The sequence below is a fragment of the Zonotrichia albicollis genome, chromosome 3, assembly GCF_047830755.1.
Source record: "Zonotrichia albicollis isolate bZonAlb1 chromosome 3, bZonAlb1.hap1, whole genome shotgun sequence".
In the NCBI taxonomy this organism is placed as follows: domain Eukaryota; kingdom Metazoa; phylum Chordata; class Aves; order Passeriformes; family Passerellidae; genus Zonotrichia; species Zonotrichia albicollis.
The window spans coordinates 75,650,661-75,665,780 of record NC_133821.1 but is presented as its reverse complement, the minus strand read 5'-3'; the positions used below and the strand labels follow the sequence as shown (position 1 = coordinate 75,665,780).

Below are 15,120 nucleotides of genomic sequence, written 5' to 3'. Positions count from 1 at the left end.
ACAGAAAGTAGATAGTGGGAGAAGGCAATCAAAAGTGGTACGAAGAGACTTCTCCTCTTCCAATAGCGAGAAGTATTAGTGAGCTCACCTTGTCATGTAAACACACTCATAAGGAAATAAAACTCCATCCAGCTGGCACTGGACCTTCCTGAGCAGCAGCACCAGGATACCAGGCAGTAGGAAAGCAGCTGGTGGAAGCATGCAGGAAGACAAAAGGAGCCAACTGCCCTTCCACAACAGTGAGTGACCACCCATTATTTCGCCATCACTCCTCGTTAATGAAGACATCTGATTATGCCCAAGTATTTAATGTCAAGCACATATTAGATTTCTGATTAGTGCTTTATTTCCATGCTCACAAGCTTTCTTTCCTCAAGATATTGTTGAACGTCCCTGTAACATTACGGAGATTTTCATCTAAACTGCATAAAAGCCACCATTGGACTTAAAAAGCTTCAGAATTCACACTGCCAATGCCACCTTAATTCATTTCTTATTAGAAGGACAGGGAGGGGAGCTGCAGAGTCTGTTTTGCTGACTTGCAGCCACTGCCCTGTTGAGCTCAAAGTACTGGTGCTCAAATTCCTCTCTGCAGGACTTGTACTACATGACTGCAACAGCTGAGAGCTGTGCAAGTACTTGGAGCACTGCATGACCATGCTCTTTAGACATTGATTCCAGTTTACCAGGGAGGCTTTTATCCTGAAAACATGTCCAAACAGCCCTGATCAATAACATGAACAGTTTCCAAGGTAGTTACCTTGTACAAGAACAGCACAGCTGCATTAGTATGGTGCTCCACCATAGAGCTTGCTGTTCAGCAGGATTAATTAGTCTGGGCAGAGCACCACACTAATGTGATTATATAGCTTCTAGTACCTGAGCTAGCTCACTCATCATTTCTATTCTTTTGCTTTAAAATAAAAAGAGCTTAGGTTTTGCTGTTTTCCTTACACTTAAATAATTCCAGCACCGTTTTTTTTCTTGGAAGAGAGAGGACTGAGACTTGGAGAAGACTCAAAATCAGATTTTTCTAATTAAAAGAATGCATCTCCTGCCTCCATAGCCTATTTCCACTATTATCATCCTTGTCTAATAATTTCTTTTGCTTGCATCAACCACCTATGCCCCTGTAAGTCTTGCCTTGACATCAGGAATAATGATTCCTGAGTCCAGCCATAACCAATAGTGACAAAAGCAGAGACTGGAAGACATTGCACTTGAGTGGAACAGATCACTGCCTTCCACTCCTTTTTCCCAGGTAAGGAACAGATACCACAGGAGGCACTTGCCACAGGCATACCAGGGACCCAGACCTCGCTCCAACTCATGGGAGCACTGGAGGAACTGACTGAAGAATGCAAGTTCTGGCAAATGCAAGTGTGCTGCTAATGCTCAAAGTGTGCTCCATGGCTCGAGCCTCCATGAGGCATCCTGCACGAGGACAACACCCAGGACAGGCAGTCAAAAACTCAGCAGCCACAAGCAACCGACAGCAGTAGAACAGGAAGTGGTGGGGAAAGCCTCACGGCTGACAGCGCTGCTCTTTCCTCTGAGTTTGCCTGTAACACATCATCAGAAGAGAAACAGAGCACGAGCACAGCGCCCATCAGTATCGCTGGTTTCTGGTTCACACCCCTCCCTGCACACAGCCAGGCCCCAGTAACACAGGGGGGCAGACCTTTCCACTCAGAGCTTGAGAGCAACCACATAGTTCTGACAGAGTGAAAAAGAAGTGAGGGTTCCCTCATAGCAACAGGATCTCTACTTCTTTGTGTTTTCACAAGTATTTTACTCACTCAATAAGCATCTATCATTTCTTTTTCTTTTTGGTAATATTATGTTGGTTTAAATACTACGAGAGGTTCAAGAACCTTTTTATTTCCTTCTTGGTTTAAGTTTCACCCTGTTAATTTTTTTTCGTAATATAACAGAGCAAGCTGTAGAAAAAGTGGTTAAAATTTCTAGAACAAAACTTGGCTAAGAAATGCCATAAAATCACAGCATTTCATTGCTTTGTGATTCTAAGTGATGTTGTACTGGCTGGACTTCTAAACACACATGTCAACTTAACATTTAAAACAGTAAATGGACAAAGCATCTCTAAGGTATCTCCCCTCTCAGCTCCTCTCAGCTTTATGTCAGCACATTGGCGGGACAGAGCCCTTCTAGAACAGAAACACAGGGAAGAACAATCTTATTTTTTTTATTCTTTTCCTTTAAAGTAACTTGCTTCCTTCTGTAAAAAGTATCACCAAGACTAGCTTCAAATGTTGAATTCTAGATATATAACATAAATCATACAATGCAGATGCGAGTTCCAGGCTCAAAAGAGTATGAAAGCAGGAAGGTTTTTTATGTTTGCATCTCCAGCATGTAACCACTGGGCACAAAGAGAAAAACTTTTAAGGGATAATTCTGGTTTCTGTGCATTTACAGTAGAGTACAAAAGTTCATACTTTAAAAAGATACATTTTTAAACTATTTAAAGTTTTAAAACTAAGCTAAAAAGCCTGCAGATTAGAAATCCATCTTGACACTAAGGTAACAATATAAAAAAAGGGACTAAATCTTGCAAAAAGACAAAGAGAACAGCAACAAAAAAGCCAACACATGAAACAATGTGAAGCAAGTGAGCACAGAATAGAAACACTGTTTTATTGTCAATGGAAAAAAGACAAAAATCAAACCAGGCAAAGTACTGCCAAAATGCTAAAGCAAGTAAGGAATCAAGATGTTAAGATCACATAGTGATTTAGGAGGAAAAGAAACTTAGTATTGAGGACTTAAACTGGGGTATGAATGAAAGCAAAGACCTGGAAACAAAGTGCAGTTTCCGTGTCATCTCCTATGCTTAAACAGCCAAAACTCTGGTTTGGGGAGGCTACTGTGAAACTGATGCTCTGTGTGGAAGTGGAGGAGAGAGGATGGAAAGGAAAGGGAGGAAGAAATTAAAGAGATATTGGCCATATGTTTGTAAGTACACAAACACATGCATATCCACATGTAACTAAAGGTAACTCAGACTGGCTGGCACACAGTGGGACCAGCAGGATAGCAGCGTGTTTAAGTGTTATCTTCCTCCTCCTGTTTAGTTACTTGTTGCAGTCTCCTGTACCACAGAATCAGGTACATCAGGTCTGGAGCCTCATTACTCCTAAATACTTCTCCATGGCAATGTCACATAGCTGGAAAAAGAGTTTGCTGGTATTTCTAACTTTCCATATGTCTCAGGGAGACTGCATGACTAAACCAGAAGGCAACATACTCTCTGCACACTTCAAGATGTGGTCTGTACCATGTACTCCTAAGAGTTTCTCCCTTCAAAATACCTTTGCATTGGTACATGCTGTTTATGACTTAAAACTATGCTATACAGTTTGGTGAAATAGTTAGTGACACAAGGACTCCAGAGTACAGAACACAACTTGATATTTGTGAGAGCTTATTACATGATGCTCCGTGTGATATCACAGCTCACTTTTCAGAGCACTCTGTACAAACACACAATAAAAATAAATAATTTTAACTAAGGCTAACCGGATTTCACAAATACTGAAATACTCCGTAGTAAGTCTCTGTAGTAAGCCTATCTCGTTTCCATCACCACAGTACATGAAATATATACTACTAATTAATTCATAAAGCCTAATCTCTGCAGGCAGCTGAAATTGTCAGTTCGATAAATAAACCAGCCAGCACTGATGGGAAGTTGAACTGTACTACTAAGGAAATTCTTCTTCTGCTAGAGGACCCTGTCAAACTCTGCCCACGACAGCATTACCTAGACAGAGTTTTTGTAGGGAAGGATTTAAACCGGTACCTGAACCAACCGAGCAGCAGGACCAAAAAAAGGTGGTTGAAGGAATTCGTCAAAGCTCACACAGCTCTGACGCTTTACCGCGGCAACCTAAATTGACTGTATTTGCCAAATGCCCTCAACTCTTCAGACAGCCGATACCGCTGAATAGCGAACCGCACGAACCCGAGTCGGACCGTGACCCCTCTGGAGCGCTGCACCGCACCTGCGCCCCGCCGGACAGCCCCGGGCAGCTCCTGTGCCGTGCCCCGCCGCCTCCGCACCCACGGAGGATCGGACACGCACCGTCAGAGCCCGGCACGTCCCGTGGGCAGCGCAGGGGCACCCGCGCCGCTCTTTCTCCCCCGCGAAGCCATCCCCAGCCTGCCAGCCCTCGCGGGGCTTTGCTTTCTGCCCGGGTTTCGGTGCAACAGCTGGGGGAACCCGGCAACATCGGGAGGGAGGGAGGCGCAGCCGGCACGGAGCCGGCAGCGCGGGCCCGCAAGCGGGAACGCACCGCGGGCTGCGAGGATGCAACCGCGGGCGACGCCGCCGACCTGCGCTGCGGCTACCGAGGGACAGCCGGCCAGAAAGACCCTCTTCACGCAAGGAGGAGGCGGCAGGAGCGGTCAGGGCTCCCCAGCACCGCCGCCAGAGCCGGCAGAGACCTGTTGCCCCGCGCGGGAGTGCCGAGGCGCATCCCCTAGAGCGGGACCGACAGCCATCATCACCCACCTCTTTGATTTTCTCCCTCCTCTGCCGGACGTCGGGGTCGGCGGGCTCCTGCCCCACGGCGCCGACGGGCTGGCGGAAAAGGCGCTGGGGCAGCCCGGGGGCACCCGCCTCCTTCCTGCCGCGGGCGTCCTGCAGAAGTTTCTCCTTGTCCTGGCGGATGTCTCTGCGGATCTCCTCGGGCAGCTTCTGCAGCGTCTCCTTGGCCTCCCGCAGAGCCCGCTCGTGGTCCGCGCGGATCCGCTCCAGGCTGCCCGGCCCGCCCGCGGCCGCCGCCGCCGCTGGGCCGCCTCCGGGCTGCGGAGGGGCGCGGGGCTGCCCGCCGGGCGGCGGCGGCTGCAGGGCGGCCGAGTGGAAGAAGACGCCGCTGAGAAGCTTGGAGGAGTCGGGCAGGAAAAAGATGGCCCCGAAGCAGAGGGTAATGAAGGCGCTGAACACCAGCAGCAGCACGAACTTCTCCGTCAGCCGGAACGCGCCGGGGCCCGCCGCCTTCCTGCCCCCGCCGCCCGAGCCGCTGCCCGCGGGGCCGCCCAGCGTCCCCGGCCCCGCCGCGCTACCGAAGAGCGGCAGCAAGCTGGCGGCGGGCATGACCCCCGCGCCGTCTCAGCACCGCACTGCGCGCCCCGCCGCCGCCGCGCAGGGACCGCACCGCACCGGACGGCTCGGCTCCGCCGCCCCCTCCCCGCCTCGGCAGCACAAAGTTTCCACGGGCGGACGCGGCAACTTTTCCCTTCCCCGCGGCCGCGCTCCCTCTGCGCTCCCGCCGGCAGCGCTCGGCAGCGTCTGCGGGGCGGGCGCTGTCAGCTCCAGCCCATGCTGCCACCGGGCCGCCGCCGCCGCCACCGCCACCGCCGCGGGTGCCGCTCCCCGCTCCGCCCGCGCGGAACTGCCGGGCAGCCGGGGGCGGGGCGGGCCGGGGCGGGGCCGCCGCCGGCCCAATGGCGGGGGGGGCGGGGCGCGGGCGCTGCCGGCCCGCGGGTCCGGGGCTCAGCGGCGGGATGCGCTGCCCCGGGCGCCGCCGGAGCCCGCGGCCGCAGGGGAGCGGCAGTGGCGGGGCGCACCCGCTTCGGCCCCGTGGGCGGCGTTGGCCCGGGGCGGGCGGGGGGGCGGCTCCGGCGGATGCCGGCGGCGCGCCCTCGCGCACCCACGTGCGCGCCGGTGCGCGCACACACGCGCGCGTGTACGCCCGCAGGGGCGCGCGGCCGGGGCCTGCGCGCTCACGGGCGCGCGTGCACAGGCGCGCCCGTACTCGCCGCGGGCGCGCGCCGGGCCGGGGGCGGTGCGGGGGGAGGGGGGGCACGGCGGGACCGGGAACAACTCCCGAGCCGCCGGGATAGGGCGAGCCCTTGTCTGATCTTTGTATGAACAACAAGGGTTAATTTCATTTATTTATTTTTTTCTTCTGTAGGTAAAAGTGCACCTTGTCCAAGGGAGCAGGGTATGTATCCGTGCAGTGTGGAAATCCGACTGTTCATCTACACTCGTACGAGTGAAAAGACCATCGTGTGTTGGCACAAGGAAATACTGTATTTGATAGTGGATGAAATTGCTTCATTCAGCTCCCCAAGCATTAAGCGAGAGGGAAAGTTTCCAAAAAAAGAAAAAAAAGGAAGATATCGATTTATTATTTTTGCCCGTGTTACAGAGCAATGCAATAATCAGCAGGCATGTAAGAAGAATAAAATGTTGTGTCACTTTAACAGAAAAAGGGAACCCAGCCAACATCCAGGAGTTTGTCTCCAACTCTTTGGGAACATACTCAGAGTCTACCTAGAATTTCACAGCAGTCCAGCACTGTAATCTTGAACATTTCCCCCAAAAGGTTAACCACACAGTCAGAAAGAAAACAGTGAGATATGTGGTCCCACAAGTTAGGATGCTGAGGTTGGTGTGTTTGCGTATTTGCATGGCTTTATTTTACAAGGGATAAAAAAAGAAAAACCAAAACGACGGTAGAGGGAAGTCTGTGCTTTAAGCAAGGGCAGGGAGAAGGCATTGTGTAAGCCTTAAAGACATGATTTTGAAAATGGGCTTGGCATGGATCTAATTCTGCTCCCAGTGGAATTAAGGGGAGTTTTACCATTGACTTAATAGGAATAAAACAAGGCTGCTGCCCAGTGCTTTTCCAAATCCCTTTCTTTAGAAGTTAGAATATGTAACAGATTAATTAAAAACAGGTTCAGAGAAGACAGTTATATAGAGTTATATAGAAATGATAGAGTCCTGCAAAATTCCCCTAAGTATATAAGCAAATGCTTCTGTAAAATTTCAGGATTATACATGAAACTGAAGGATCAGGGGCCCAACTTCATATTCAGTGAGATCAGTAATTCAATTTCGTTTTTATTCTGGTTTTCTTTTAAATCCTATTTTTTCCTGAGTTGCATTTTCCCACATTTAAATGTGAAACTATTGCTTAAACAAAACAATGAGCTCTCTGACTTTGACACACATTTCCCAGAAATGTTTAACGTAGCCTAATAGCTGTGCCAAGACAAAATTGTTTAAGGTTGAAGAAATCAGACTTCTTGGAAAAGGAGATAAGAATCCATGGTGATTTTAGTTTTGTTCTTTTTTTTTTTTTTTTTTTTAAGCAACATTTAAGGTAGCAAATATGGGGTTTAGCTGTTGAAAGACAGTTGACTAATGAAAAAGCTTCTGCTTCAGTCACTGCATATGTGGGTGTGCAATATTTCTCACAGATTCCCCTCAAAACTCATCACTACTTATATGATAATATTTGGAGGCTGAAGTTATTGCTGGAAGAAATGCCCTCCTTCAGTATTCTGGAGTCATTCCTTAGGTTGCCATATTTCTATAGCACTTTATGAATGGATGCAGGACCAGAAAATACTATCACATGAGGTTCTGCTCCTGTGTCTCCTGAAATGAGACACATCAGCCTTTTGCCTTCTTTTGGGGTTCATCCTAAATGCCAGGGGCCAAGTGTGGATTCATGCAAGGGGTTTCACTGCAACACCCATCACTGTCTTTGGGACATCCTGAGCATGAGGGAAGCAGCAATGAGGATTTTCTATGCAAAGATGGAAATTGTGAAATTCTCAAGCATTTGTGATGATCATTCCTCCTTCTCTGAGCAGGATGCAAAATTTTGTATGCAGTGTTCCTGTTGTTAGCACTTAATGTTACAGTTACCAGTAAGGTCATGTGGGAACTATTCAGTGGGACTGCTGAAGCATGTAAAGTTACAGGCATACAGAGCTGCTTGCTACGTGAGGGCAATAGGGACTGAAAGACAAAAGAACTGCTTCAACACAACCCTGATACACAGGTTCCTTGGGCTTTTTGTCACTAATTTACTTCGGGCACAAGGTATTCCAAGGATCATGAAAATACAAGGAGTAGCTCAGAGAAAAACATCTTTGATTCCAAATGGGAAAATGAAGGCCGTCCAATGCTCCTTTTCAACTGGCTGTGTCCAACAGGCTGTTCAGCTATAAAGTTAAATCATGTTCATAGGCACTTAAATAGTGTCAAAAAATCCAAATAAAATGCAAACAAGAAAAGCTTGGTATTTGCATTAGAGACAGCAGTGGAAAACCCACCTGCCTGCACCAGGACTTGCATTGGGAAAGCCTCTTTGAACACAACTCTGTCAGCACATCCACCTAGGGGATATTGAACTGCCTGCTACTTTGGGCTGGGTATTTTTTTGCTAGTCAAGCTGCATTACTTCCTGGATGACATCAGCTAAAATGGGAAAAAAAACAAGTCTCTGGGCAGTTGTTTTGCTTTGCTGGGTCCTACCCAGTTTGGTTATGCCAACAAAACACTGGACTGCATCCCTCCCATGGAGGGAAATACTGCTTCTGTGGATTCAGCTGCAGAATCAGGAATAATTTTCCAGCAATCATGCACAGGTCATCTATAGATGCACAGCATCTATAGAAAGGTAGTACTGATACATGAGAGGTGGTGAGAGGGAGATTTGCATAATAAGGAACAAGACTATTTTCTGTAATAAATGTTCTGAATGGGGAAATTTGTTACATATTGACTGAAAGGCTTGGAAAAGACCCAAATAGTTATCATAATATTTTTTCTTTTTTTCTTTTTATTTTTTTAAATCTACTTATACCTAATTTGTTATGGTTCCAGCCTTAGATCTTGTCTAATGATACTAGTGGTAAGAAATTAGCCATCTTGGTCTGAAAGATACATGCCACAGATAAGAAGAGATTTAACAGTTGTCCCACTTTTGGGCCCATTCAGCTGAGGCAGAGATACTTACTGATACATCTTCTTGGATAGTGAGTTTGTAACAATGCAACTCCCTTGCAAGGGGTTCCCAGTGTTACCTTCTAGTTAAGACTACAGTAAAAACACATTGACCGCTTCCTTTTGAAATGCAATACTTTAACACAGCTTTCAGAGATACTTTTAATATGTTTGCCTTTGGGAATGTGACTCATAAACCAAATTTAGACATCCAGTTCTTCATAGATTAAGTAACGTGGCACAGACTTAGGGTTCCCAAGGCTCACAAGCTGGATTCATAACACCCAGTGTGCTCTTTGGAAGGAGGCTTTGACCATTTGAGGACTAGATGTGTATTAAATGCTCTCTATCTCTGATTTTGGCAGCTGGCTGCAGTTCTGAATTCAGTCTGTGAGGAAAATGTGATTCACAAACACAAAAACCTTGTTCAATCTTCAGTGTTTTGAGAATACAGGACTGCCTGATGCTTTTCTTTTAGAGCTCAGAGGAGAGAAGTGTTGACCACTTCTGAGAAGAGAGAAGTGTTGACCAGGAGTTGGAGATCTGCTTTTGACATGTTTTGTAGTCTTGGGGGATTTGAATTATCCTCTTTTTCAGTGGAACATGTACATCCCCCACCACCATTCATTTTGAAGTAGTGCTACGACTCAGAGACAAGTGCAGGACTTTGAAGGCAAAGAGGAGAAAAGTTTTCCACTGAGCATTCCTTAACAACCCTGAAGGAAGAATGCTCCACTCCTAGAGGAGGCTACAGCCCAAGAGCTAGGGCACTAGTCTGAGAGATGGAAGACACCAGATTATCTCTTTCCCAGGGAGATGGCTGTTGAAGATTGGTCTCCTATTTGAGGATGAAAAACAGAAGAAAGAATATTAAATTTTCTCACATCCTTTCTCAAACATTTCCTCAAGTCTAACACATGAGATGATTGTGGCTAACCAACTAAGCTTTATAAATACTGTAGAAATAAATGTATCAGGAACATGAAGCTGTAGGCTCACAAACCTTCATAAACACTTTTTCAACTCTTTCCTGGCATGGCTGTCAATTATACAAGAGGTCTCTTTTCTACCAGTATAATTAGAAATATCTTCCATCCCCTACCTGTGGGAGAGGATTATTTATTTCTCCAAAAGAAATCTCTGTAGTGCAAACAGCTTTCAGTGTTTGTTGGGAGGCTTTGCTGGAAGCATCCAGCTAAGGGCAGAAAAGCTTTGCCCTTTCTCTCCTCCCCAAGATTTCAGAAGACAGAAAATGAACTGCAAGAAATCCGGTCTGAAGAAAATATTTGACTCTTCTATTAAAACATCAAAGATTAAAATAATTGTCTTCAACATTGCAAGAAACCTGAGAATCTAGAAGTTGAATTGGGACTGCTTCCAATATTTTATTCAGCAGTAGCATAAAGTATATCATACTTAGCCTCAGATGGCATCTTTGAGAATATCTCACTTTGGTTCTGGCTTTTTATCCTTTTATAATTGTTTTAGTGAGAGACTTTTGCACTCCCTCAAAGCAAGAAGACATGGTTTGGTTTTCAATGTGTAAGGAAGAGGAATATAGAGGTAAACATAAAAGTAATGGAAAGAAAAAGAACTACAAGTTTTATTCCTCTTTTTAGAAATTTATCGATGTTCACATCCTTGAAGAAGATTTTAGCCATGGAACTAAGAAATGGAAGCTAGCTCTTATGGTATTTTAGCATTTAAGATTCAGAATCTTGTGTAATTATTTGCAGAGAAATTAAGGATGAAGTTGTTTGGAGACATCCCATGAAATTCCATCTGGACCTTAATCTTTAAGAGATTAAATGCCATGACAGGTTTCTTCTCCTTCAGAAGTGAAGAGACTGCTGAAATTAAGAGACTAGAGTGAGACTGCTGTTCTTTTCCTTCCTGCCTCCTATTTCATACAGAAAAAGGAAAAGGCCCTTAGATTGGGGAAATATATTTAAGGGACAAATCTTAGTGGGTTTTGAGTGACTGAAAGTAGTTTTCTGTGGAGGGATAGAATGTAAGATAATAAAGATAGTGCAGAAGGTAGTCTTACCCCTAAGGAGTTGCAGCTGTATCAATCACCAAAGATTAGGAGCAGGTAGCCACAGCTGTGTCCAATAAGAAGATGAGTGCTACAAAAGAGTGGGTTAGCTGGCTGAGGAGAGATACAGAGTTTGTTGGCTATACTGTGAGGAAGAAGGAGTCAGTGCTGTGAGGAGGTGCCCATAAGAAATCACTGAGAGGGTATGGATGATGCCAGAAGATGACAGCAGTTTTCTGCTGTGGTTTTCTTTGGATTTAATTATCTCCAATAGCACTAACATGTCTTGTGCCAGAACCTTGGCTGTAGCAACTAAAGAAACCCCCAGCAGCTCTTTTTTTGCTGTCATTGAGTTTGTATACCACATTTATAGGTGTGGATTTAGTAAATTCTGACAAGATTAAATCAAGACAAGAAGGCAAAAATTGTTAAGAGGATCCTTGGAAAACAGCCTTCCTGTGCTTTCCAAGGTGGTTTCATTTTCCTGAACCAGGAGGGAGATGTGATGGCTGAAAACAAGATATGGCCACTGGAGTTGGTGTTTTAGCCGTTTAACAGCTCTTTTGCAGCAAGTTGATTGGAATTACTGTATGTCTTGGCTGGAAAACAGATCTGGCTCTGTTAGTGTGTAGCCTCAAGGAAAAGTGGTTAGAGCAGAGATTTCTAACCTGATAAACCTTCTAAGGGGTAAAAGTATGCTATAATAGATGACTAAAAGTATCAACAAGGAATATTAGAAACGAAGGACACTGTGAATCACTTATTTCTTTTTTTATACTAGCTGTGCCTAATTTGTACAAAATTTTAATTCCCTATTCAATGGCTCCCTGACTATTTCATAAAAATCAATGTTCTTGAGCTTTTTTAACCCTGAACACGTGTGGTGACACACAGATTATGTAAATTGCCCTCATGTAATAGTTTAAGTGCTGTCCTTGTGCCTCTCCTCCCAGTGTATTTCCCTAACCAGATGAGTTAATTCTGCTCAACAGCACATTTTAATAGAAATACAGACGTGGTTTACTGACTGTGCCCTGTTTGACTGCAGCATTACTATGAATACACTTAATTCTTGAGTATATTTTAAAGGTTCTTTCTCTTTCTGTCAATCTGTTGTGGATTTGGTGTTATAAGCAATATTTAGTTTATTAGTTTTTTTTAAGTTAATCTTTCCTACTGAAAATATTCCACTGCTTACCGGGTTCATCATCTGGAATACAGTGGTGCAGTTTTCCCCAGTGCTTGTAGTTAAGACACATTTTTGTTTCATAGACTTTTGCTTAAAGGTGTGGCCAGTTCCATGAGCCCTTGGTGGATTCTCTTTCTCCAAGCCACAGAAGCCTTTTGCTGACAAAGGGTTAATATTTTTTTGCTCTCCTGTCTGTGCCATGTGTGCTCTGACTCACCTTGACACACTCTGATGTTGCGTCAGAAGTGTCCAGCTACCACCTGATGGGCTGTATGAATTTAGTCTTTGCAAAATCCCTGCCCAAGCAGTGGCTGTCAGCTGCAAACTGGCAGATGGTGCATGTGCGCACAGTGCGCACGTGACTGCTCAGATCTTACACAGTTGTGAATTATTTGTCTTCCCCAAATGAAATCCAGGAGTTTCAGCCTGGCTTCAGATCTGATCCCTTATCCTGCTGAAATGCCTTTGTTTGATTTACCGCTTGGGCTAAATGATGCAGGAAAAAAAAAAAAATCGGTGCTAATCTGACCTTTGCTCTTGCTGTTTGTCTAGACCAATATCTTACTGAAGACCTTGATAAGAAAAATAGTTTTGCCATTTTTCGTCTGTGTGATGGTGTAAACCTTAGTTTCCTCAGCTGTAAAGTAAGAGCTAATCTATTTCACAGCGAGACCTAATGTATGGAATTTACTTTGATATCCTTAGGTGAAATATTGCTTTGGGGTGCAAGTCTAGCTTTTTTTTTTCCTTAGAAATTAAAGTCTTCTTCATTTTCAATGCATAGTTACTTATCCAAGGATTTGTAGTGTACCACGGACAATGTATCCTAGGCCAGTTCTGGTTTATTGGACTTTTTTGGCTGTGTTCCTGAAATACAGGTCTCCTTTCTCCTCCCCATATGTCCAGTTGTCCCTGAGCCTTCTGCTTTATTGACAGCTGTCAATAAAGACAGAACTCCAACGTCATCTGATGCTCTGGTTCATTGCTGCAACCCTGAGCTTGCAGCGTGCAATGCTTTGCTGAATACAGGGCATCTTTGAGTGCAATTTGTGCCTCAAAAGCACTGGGCAGCGTGAGATCCCAAACACAAGAATAACAGGACTGAAGTAGCTTTCCAGCTGGCAGATTTTAATTTAAGATCAGACTAGGAAAAATATTTAAGGATGAAAAGGGAAGATAATTATTGAGTCAGAAGCAAATGTTTTTTAAGGAAATTAATCTCTCTCAAAAAAGATGCAGAAGACTGAATAATGCATCATTGACTTTCAGACTTTCATATGTGGCATGAAGTTCTCCATGCATGTCTTGAGAAAAGGGTAAATGTTTGTATGTGAGTCAAATCTACTAAGAGGAGGACAGTGGTACAAGATCCTCCAAGATTCTAGTAGTTTCATGTCTCTGCAGGTTTCTCTAGTTCTCTTTTATACAAGCTATTCCTTTAATGTCCCTGCAAGCAGGATGGGACTCTGCCTTTGGCACCGTTGCAAGTGTGGAAAGTAACAGTCTAACAGTCAATGAATAACAATGTATTTAGATACTATATCTACCATAAGAGGTAATATCTGCTATTTTCTCAAGTTAACCAGTGATTTGGCTACATTTGAAAAATATGCATGGTCTGTTCCTTATTGGCTTCATTTGAAAAGTATGTTTCTTATTTTTGACTCATCATTGACACTAGTTATTTTGCTCAAATGAAAATGATTTGGCTCTTCTTTCCCCTTATATATTCAAATCAACAGACAAGAGACAGCAAAATTAGTTAATTGTTAACGTATGTACATGAACACAGGACAAATTCCAAACAGAACAGCAGGAGGCATCTGGGTAAGGTTGTCATGCTCTTAGAATCACCCATTTAATACAGGTTTACCTAGTTCCACCTTTCTCCCCATGTGTTAGCACAGAGGCAATTAATTTTTGTAGGTGTACACCTTATTGTTGACCTATATTAGGAAGACATTGATCTGCAAATTGCTCTGAAAAACAGATCTTTAAAATTAGGTTTTGTTTTTTTTCTTTACCAGTGAGGGGTGTTTCCTGATGGACAACAAGGTTTACCACATCGCATTTAAGCATCTGTGAGCAACTTATTCTTTTCTCTAGTTGCAGTGGAAGAAAGAATAAATGCATTCAAGCTAGCAGCAGGGTAAAATCATATTTCTCTAATGGTTTGGGCTGGCATGACCTATCCTTTGCCTCTGTGAGAGCTGGAACAGACTGCTTTTGAAAAAAACAGACAGAGTGGTCTTTAAAAATCTTTATCAGAAGTGGTTTGGTGTCATGATGTCTTTTACTATAATCTCACCATACCTCTTCAAAGACAGATTTTCTGTCTTTTGTTGCCTCACATTTCTTCCTCTGTTTCAGTTCATAGTGACATTTGGTAGTGCAGAACTCAAGTGCACAGAAAAATTAATAGTTAAGTGTTTTGCTCAGAATGACCAGCACTATGCTGTTTTGTTCTGTTTTTGAAAAGGATTGTTGCAGTGGGGAAGGCCAGTGCTGACTTGGCCTCCCACCAGTCCTGTCCTATTAAGAGTCCAGCTGGGGCTGTAGAGGGGCCTCCACAAGGCACTTCACGACCACACCTTTACCAACAAGGTCTTCTTGCACCTCTGGCTGTTCATCCATCCATGATGTGTTTGTGTCGCATCCTCTGGTCTCACAGTCAGGCTATAGCTTCATGTAAGTCCTTTGCCCATCAGAATCTCACTACAAAAGTGGGAGATTAGGAACTTGGGCTGGTGCAACACTCAGCCTACAGGCTTGCCTAGAATGTGTCCCTATATCCAGTTGTCCCGAAGGAAAATGGACACTATCCTGTCCTTTTGTAACCTGCACAGAAGAAAACATCTGCCCCCAGCCTGGAGATGGCTCTATTGGCGTCTTCTGCAAGGGTCATTGGTCCAGTCATTTTCTTCCATGAGGGGAAAGTAGAGGCCTGACAGACCATAATTCAAGACTGACAACACAAATATGGTGATTTGTCCATGGAATATGGACCACGTGGTAAATGGACTGTTTAAAAGTGACAGCAAGAGAAGTTCTTAAGGATGTGTTTGTGTGGAAGAAAATGAGGGAATAAACACTAAGCAGACTTTTGGGAACAAAAATCTATCCCTG

The 15,120-nt window shown here is 44.8% G+C and overlaps 1 protein-coding gene across 1 annotated transcript in view; it reads right to left on the bottom strand.

Annotated features, from left to right (window-relative positions):
* MAN1A1 (mannosidase alpha class 1A member 1) overlaps nt 1-5,440 on the bottom strand; it is a 137,050-nt gene extending 131,610 nt beyond the window's left edge. Inside the window, exon 1 of the mRNA XM_005492610.4 lies at nt 4,535-5,440. Coding sequence (XP_005492667.1) covers nt 4,535-5,119 — 585 coding nt within the window. The 5' untranslated portion in view covers nt 5,120-5,440. The remainder of the gene's footprint in view (nt 1-4,534) is intronic.
* Nucleotides 5,441-15,120: the final 9,680 nt, after the last annotated feature.